Source organism: Sturnus vulgaris, chromosome 17 (genome assembly GCF_052056855.1).
Source record: "Sturnus vulgaris isolate bStuVul1 chromosome 17, bStuVul1.hap1, whole genome shotgun sequence".
NCBI lineage: Eukaryota > Metazoa > Chordata > Aves > Passeriformes > Sturnidae > Sturnus > Sturnus vulgaris.
In genome coordinates, this window is record NC_142259.1 from 3,044,189 (window position 1) to 3,052,310 (window position 8,122).

Consider the following 8,122-nt stretch of genomic DNA (forward strand, 5'->3'; position numbering starts at 1 on the left):
CCAGCTACTTTACATATTGGACAGAATGAAGAGATGGAAAAAAATCCCCAAGCCATGTCTTGCACATATTCTTTGAAAAGCAGCCTTGATTTTTGTGCCAGTAACTTTTTTCATCCTTGGTACGCTCCAAGCCTGGGGGTTAATCAGTTTTCACTCGCCAAGGCTAAATTCTGCTTTGCTGGGTTGCTTGGGCCAAGTTTGCAAATGTGGGAAATCCTGTTGCACCTGCTGAAGAGCACAAACCATCACAGGCACAATCCCTCAGCTCTGCAGGCATCAGCAGGGTCTCAGGAATAGTTCAGAGAACAGCCATGTACAAAAGCAGTTGCCTTTCTAACTGCACTTTTTTGAATATATACTGCAAGTGAAAAATTACCCAGTCTGAGGCATTTTATTAAAGAGATGTGCGAGACTGAATACACCAAACACAAATGTGTGAACCACTTGAAAGCACTGTGGACATCCACCAACACTGACAACTTGTGAGGCAAGTTTCCAAAGATGTGCAAGGTGTCTTTATATAACACCACAGTCTGGGACACGCTAACACACACCACACACAGTGAAAAACACACCCTCTTCTAAATGGAGCATTAGCCTAGTCCTGCATCAGTGAGAAATGGGAAGTCTGACTATCTGGAGAAAAAGGGGACACTGATGGATTATGGCCTTAGCACTGCTGTACACAGTGAAACAGCAGCATTTAGTTAAAAAAAAAATGCTAGAAGTGAAGGTGGACTTGATGCCAACCTGAGTCTAAACACAGACAGTGCCCTGGTTGTGCCATGTCTGAGTGGGATGGATGACTGACATGTCTCAGGGCCACATGCTCCAAATCAGCACCGTGTACCAGAGAGATCCAAAAGCAGGGATAACGCCCCACTGAGCACAGTCACGGACAGTTTGGGAGGGATGCAAGTCAAATGTTCACACAGCACTATTTATCTAAGGCCTACCAGTACCCTTTGCATGTATTGAGACCCAGCTTCCTGGGCGAATTTACCTTGCAAATGAAATGTGTGCCCTGTTTTACACACTTGCTCCACAAGCAGAGAGTTGCCAGCCTGGTACAGCTCATCAGAGCCACAGCTCAGGAGAGGCCAAAACCAGCACCAGAAGAGCTGCCACACAGCTCTGAACCAATTTGGGAAAACCTGTTTATTCGTTCTCATGCTTGAGGCTGCTGATTTCCAATGAGAAATATAAACCTCTCCCCAAGATGCTATGGAAAATTTAAATTAAAACCTTAATAAAAATTCCTAATTCCTACCCCTCTCCATACTACATCAATTAATGAAACAAGCTCTATTGTATATGAACATGCAGGTACCAACAACCTTCTCCCTCCAACAAGACTTGGAGGAGGTGCTGCAGACAGAAGGGAAGGAAAAATGGTACCAGTAGGGTGGTCTTGAGAAAGCTCGAGTCATTAGAGCCAAGGTTTCAGGTGCAATGCAAGATTAAAAGGATGCATGTGCTAAACAGTAGCATGTCCTTCAGAAGGAAAAAAAAAGCTAAATCAGGAACCTGCAGTATTAGGTGGATGCTTGGATAAACACTGTTCAACACACCACAGCAGAAATGCTAATGCAAGCTTAGCTTTCACACCGGAGAGATTTCAAAAGATTTGCAAAGCTTTGATAATATTTAACATCTTTACTAATTTCCTCTTTGGTGCAATCATAAATTTACCATGGTAGCCAAAAGATCCGGGATGAACTACAAGTTCTAGCTGGCTCCAAAGCCAACAAGAATAATGTGTGCTGTTGCTATTTTCTCTCAAAACATACCTCTGCAAAACTGACTCAAAAGGAGAAAAGAAATTGTGAAACTGTCATTACAAAGAAGCATTTAAAATGCAGATCAAAGTGCTGCCTTAGAAGCTGTATTCCTTGCCAAATCATCAAAGCTCTCTTTACTCTCAATAGCTCCCCAAATCTTCTGATTTGAATGATAAATTCTTACAGCTGAAATTTATCTGCTTTAAAAAAAAAAAAAAAACAAGCAAGAAAAAAAATAAAAAATAAAAAAAAACAAGCCCGAACCACACAAATCCTTTCTCTGGTTACTAACTGCTTCATTAACCAGTTCAATTGGAGCCACTTTCCTGTATTACTAAATTAAGTTTCACGGATGTGTTTATGCCTGCATGTGCACACACACAGAGTACCCTGAGACTTCTCAAGTATTGAAAACTTTGTGCTGAGTGTGTGCAGGGTCTCCAGCTCTCACAGGGTGTGTGTGTGTGTGTGCAGGGTCTCCAGCTCTCACAGGGTGTGTGTGTGTGTGTGTGCAGGGTGTCTCCAGCTCTCAGCACTGTGTCCAGGTTCCAGGTGCTGGCATTCCTGGAGCTGTTCCCATGTTCAGTGCCAGGATTGCGCTGACCCCACTCCCCTACACCCCGCACTCACCCATTGCTCCTGGAAGAACTCCCACACCACTACTGCATTCCCTGCAGCAAGGAAGCAGCAACAGAGCAGCCACTGATCAGTTCTGGAAGATGGAGATGAGGGGTGAGATCCTGCTGCCACAGATTTCCTCCCTGTTCCTCCCGGTGCCAGACACTCGCAGACAGAGCAGGTCAGGGATGCCTTTCCTCACCTGGGACCTGCCCGAGTGACCTACCTCCTGCCACCCAAAATAGTTATAAAATAATCACCCAGCAATTCAGCCACACAGACAGGAAGAACACTGCATAAAAACATCCCCGTCTACACCAATGATTCCTGTGCTTTATGGACGTCTGTCTGGGAGTGTGCTCATGGCATGAACCAAGTTTGCACTTAATTGCAGCGAAGTGGCCCTTGTACCTCTCTCCTCAGCAGCTCTCCAGCAAGCTTTTGTCACTTTGATGAGACCCGCCAGGAGCAGATGCACCGTGTATCAGAGAACAGGAGGCATCTGATAAGACAAACCACACACCAGTACAGGATCTCCCTCCAGGAAGCAAACTGGTTGGCAGTTTTCACATGAGACACCACTGCAAATATATTACCTTTTTTTTTCACTAATTAGGCTCAGCAAATTCTGACAGCTGCTGCTACCTGAATGAAACAACACCAGCAGACATGACTGTACACTGAGTTACTCAGGAAAGGAGCTGCATTGTAATTACCCTCTATTAGTGGCACTATGTAGTTTGGTACTTCCCTTGGAAAGGTCTCCTCATGTCTCTCCACTTATAATTTAGGTTTACAAATTCATTCTAAAACTGGATTTATCAAACCACCAACTTCAGCCTGGGAAATCTAAAATTATTAGCATATTTGGTGAGCAAGAGCAAATAAAAGTAAGTTTGTGGGTGCTCTTCTCTCCATTTGCAAAGGAAGCAGTGGTAGCAGATAATTCAATATCCTAAAAATTTAGAGGTAATCCCAGACCCCATCTTGGGAATTCCTGGCTTTAAGGAAAAGAATATGGTTGCTGTTCCCCACACACTCTTCAGTTCTGATGTTCTCACAACCAGGATCTGAAAACACACTATGGAGACAAACATTCAGGGGTTGGAGGACGCCTCCATGCTAGAACACAGCAGGACTTACTGCAGCAAACACCCTCCTCTGAAAACACCCTGACACTCACTGAAAAGGGAGAATGAACCATGTTTTGCCTCCACCCGGCATTATAAAGGATCACCTCTGATTGTACAGGATCATCTCTGGTGCCGTGTGCCAGGCCCGCTGTGCAGCACAGCACAATCCAGGTGTTCACCCACAAGAAAAAACAAAGTTTGACTATTTGCCCTGCATTTCCCCCTCTGTGTCTTTTCATTCTTCCATTCGACATTGATTATAAAACACTAAGATTAAAATCACTACCTGAGGGCACAAAATAAATTGTAATTTTGATAAAACTCCTGTGCTCTCCAGGCTCAGGGAATCACTCTTCTCTCAGATACAAAAGGTGAGACTCACAGGGCTGGGACTGCAGAGTGTCTGATGGGATGGCCAAGGGCACAGACAGCTCTTGGGCCACCAGAAGCAAAAGCCACCCCTGCTCTGCTCCTCCAGGATCACACCTTGGGACGTTGATCTCAGCAAAAAGCAGAGCCTGTCACAGACACATGACCAGAGCCAGACACAGGGAACTGCCCGGTTTGGCTGAGGGCAAACTGAGATGCCACAAACTGAACATCCCCTGTGCAAGCACTCTCGGGCTTGCTGAAATGCTGGGAGCAGCTCTTGCTTCCCTCCACGAGGAAAACTTTGGGGGGGAATAAAGAAACACGTGGTTCTTATCCACTCTGCCCTGGAATAAGCAGTAACTGCCGATGACGGGACAGGAAAGAAATGCATTTGTCAGAAAAGCAGTGTGAAAACAGAAAGGAGATGTGATCCCTGGTTGAGCCATATGCATTTGGTTTGTTATTAAACCAAAGAATGTGAAAACCTAGAAGTCTTGGCTTGGACAGGAGCCTGCTCTCATGGTTCGCTCGGCCCAGCCGGGTAAGCAGGATCGGCCTCGACTCCTGGGAGACGCAACAACGCCTCCCAAAAATCCCAAACGCCTCGGAGAACACACCAAAGTGTCTGCACGAGCAAAGCCAATGCCGAGAGCCACCCAGCCCGGAGAGAGCTGCCCGCAGGGATGCCCAGGTGCCCGCGGGGAAGGATGCCCGCCCTGGCACCCGCATCCTCCGGCAGCCGGGGCGGGCAGGTGCCGGTGCCCGCCGGGGAGGCAGGCACGGCGTCTCGCTCCGCTCCCCGCGACAAATAATTAGTTATTTACAGCCTCTTCCGCCACGCCGGTCACCCCTGACCTCCTTCACGCAGCCGAGGCGATTAGAGCCCACTGCTGCAGACGTCTGGCTGCTTAGCACCGCCCGGCATATTGGCACTCCAGCCCGGCGAGACTCGCGCCCCCGCCCCCAAAAAAACCCTTTTATAATCCTAATCTGGGAGCGCCACACACAGAAACCAGCTGCTTCCTCCACCGCAGCGCCGCAGCCGCCATACGGAATAAAGCCTGCGAGGAAAAAGGGTTTTGGGCATCGCTTGGACACTTAACCTATTTAGAGGGTTGTAAATGAGAGGAGTTCGCGTGTTCCTCCCCGTGCCGCTTTCCTGAAGCGTTCCTGCCTGGTAACTGAAAATTTTGGCTGAAAAATTAAAGAGCATCTGGTGGTAGCTGCTCTGAGGTTCCCTCAAAGTCGTATCAGAGAGATACACAAAATCAAGCGACTGCAGGAGGAAAAACGCTGTAGAATGAATTTATCTCAGGGAGGCTCAGCTCTGCCCTTTCCTCTGGAGCCAGGTGGAGGAAGCGATCAGGTAACAGCCCCTGTAGTGCCACCAAAGCTCTCCTGTAGCACAGAGAGCGAATGCTGCCCGCCATCATCAGGAAATAAATAACAACATCGGTGATAAGAAAGCTACCCCAACACGAAATAAGGAAGGGCAGCAATAAGGGAGTTCAGTCCAAGGCTCCCAGGAGCTAATGGGAACTCAGCACCTGAGCGTCAGGACCCCAGAGCTGACAGAGGGCAGGGGACAAGTCAGGGAAGGACCTCGGGAGCATCAGGCACGAGGCTCCCACAACACCCACCCGAATCCAGGCAAGGTCTCCTGCGGTGTAATTCACTGGCTCTCAGACCCCATCCATAAGCAGCACCTGCCTCTTACCAAGTCTTTCATATGCTGACAAAAATGGGGAGAAAAATTATAAATTATGCTATTTCTAAAAAGTCAAGGAGTGAAATTAAAAGCCTGAGTTGTTCCAACAAAATCTCATGCCAAGAGTTAGACTGGAATAGAAGCTTTTTCTTCAAAAGACATTACACGTTTTAATTCACAACTTTTATCACAACCATGAGCCTTGATCAGACACAAAGTCTCATCCTTGGGATTCTGTGGGACACAGTTTATGTTCAGCAACCAGCTGAAAAGAGCTGTATCTTCATTATTTATACACTGCTATTGGTATGCACATCTAGCCCGGCCTGTTAAAGTCAGGGAAGAATAATGGTCTATTCAGTACCGGTAGTGTTAATAAAATCAGGCAAATCCAGCTTAGTTTTGTCTGAACACGAATGAGATTAAATCAAGATTAAAAGTGCATACAGTACAAAGGGTATGGTTTATGCTAAAATTCAGAATGAACACATTTTAGTACCCGGTATACAAATGCCTGCAGACCTTCTCCGGGACTCAGACACCTGAATTAAACAAGGATGAAGCTGGAGAAAGAGAAGGCAGATGACACTGGACAAAAGCCATCCAAAATACCAAGGGACAGATGCTCTGCAGCCCCGCTGGAGGTAACGGGGCAGATCCTGTGCTCGCAGAAACAGGCACAGCTCAGCTGGCTCTCCCTGCACGCACCGAGCGCCAGCCTGCCCCGTCGCAGTGCCAGGAATATATGCAAAATCCAGACTCTTTCCTAAGTTTTCCTTTTGGGCCATTTTGCATTAGTCCGTGCAGGGTTTGGATTTCACGGCACTGAACAAGGTGCTAAGCAAGGTACAATCCTAACAACCCTCTTGGTCTGGGATGCCTTGAAAACCTTCCCTTTACAGAAAATACCATTTGCTTAAAACTGCCAAAAGAGCCCAACTCATTCCTTTCCCTTCAGCAGTAATATTCTTTCTCTCTCTCCTCCATGCACTTCATTTCCAAGAGGGAAAGAGCACATAAAGAAGTGGTGGATATTTAGGTCAGGCACTGCCCTCACTGCTACTCCGCGAAGGTTGAAAAATATTAATGAAAAAAACCCAAATCGCCCTTCGGAACAAAACGCCCGAGGGGCTGGAGACGGGGAAAACAGGTTCCCAAATACAAACCCTACTCGGGTGTCCGGAGCGCGGTACCGAGGCGAGGGTGATTTACACGGGGGTGGCGCAGAGCCCCGGAGGAGGCTCGGGGGCCCGCAAGCATCACCCCCGCAGGAGGGGAAGGCGCGGGGCAGGGGCACCGGGGCACGGCGGGGAAAGGGCGAGAGGCGGGCGGTGATGGAGCGGCCGTGGGGAAGAGCGCGGATCCCAGCCGCGGTGCCGGCGGGGAGGCTGATCCCGGGCAGCTCCGCCAGCCCGGCCCGCGCCGTGTCACACCCGCACCGACATCCCAGCGGCAACAGATGAGAGAGAGAGACAGAGAGAGACAGAGAGAGAGAGAGAGAGAGAGAGAGAGGGGCTCGCATGGAGAGAGGGGGGAAAACCACTCCGGGAAAGCGCATCGCAGCCAAGGGTCCCGGGCACCGCCGGGAGCCCCCGCGGGAACTTCCCCGCCCGCGGCGGAGCCGCCGGGCACTCCCGCACCCCGGGCACCTCCCGCACCCTCCCCGGCAGCAGCAGGACGGGTACTTACTGATCTCCATGCTCTGGAACAAAGACCTTTTGCAGTTGCATGTGCAGGACACATTGGGCTGAATAGCTACGGCCGTGCTGTTCAGCCCCATGAAGTTATACATTTAAACACACACACAAAAAAAAAAAAAAAAAAAAAAAAAAAAGGAAAAAAAAAAAAAAAAGGAAGGCGACGGCGACACAAAGAACTTCCCGGCCGCCGAGCGCTCCCCGGGCAGCACCACATAAAGCCGGGGCTCCTCCTCGGCGCGGGGGGGCGGAGGGAGGGAAATGCAGCTGCGATCAGAAATTGGAAATAAAAAAACCCGGCGCGGCGCAGCGGCTCCGCTCGGCCCCGCGGCTGCTCCGCGCCCCTCCGGCCCGGGCAAGCGGCAGCGCTGGGCCCGGCCGCGGCAGCCCCGCACTTTTGTGGGGCGCGGCGCGGTGGGAGCGCGGTGGGAGCGCGGCCCGCCCGCTCCCGCTCCGCTCCGCTCCCGCCCCCCGCGCTCATTCACGGCCACGGGGACGCGGCCGCGCCGCCGCCGCCGCGGGCGGGACCGTGACGTCAGCGCCAGACGGGGACTGCCCTTCCCTTCCCTTCCCTTCCCTTCCCTTCCCTTCCCTTCCCTTCCCTTCCCTTCCCTTCCCTTCCCTTCCCTTCCCTTCCCTTCCCTTCCCTTCCCTTCCCTTCCCTTCCCTTCCCTTCCCTTCCCTTCCCTTCCCTTCCCTTCCCTTCCCGTCGGGACCCCCGGTACCGCAGAGCGGGTCAGGATGGAAGGCACCGCCCGGTGTCCCACCGCCCGGCTCGGGCAGGGTCATCCCAGAGCACAGAGCACAGGATTG

The 8,122-nt window shown here is 50.5% G+C and overlaps 1 protein-coding gene across 3 annotated transcripts in view; it reads right to left on the reverse strand.

The window, feature by feature from the left end:
• The window catches only part of PMEPA1 (prostate transmembrane protein, androgen induced 1), a 45,327-nt gene extending 37,688 nt beyond the window's left edge, over positions 1–7,639 (reverse strand). The window contains exon 1 of one of the 3 annotated variants that reach the window (XM_088175184.1): positions 7,302–7,639. In XM_088175184.1, the coding sequence (XP_088031310.1) occupies positions 7,302–7,404 (103 nt within the window). In that variant the 5' untranslated portion in view covers positions 7,405–7,639. The remainder of the gene's footprint in view (positions 1–7,301) is intronic. The other 2 variants (XM_088175183.1, XM_088175185.1) reach the window with 2 other exon arrangements.
• Between the last annotated feature and the right edge of the window lie 483 nt (positions 7,640–8,122).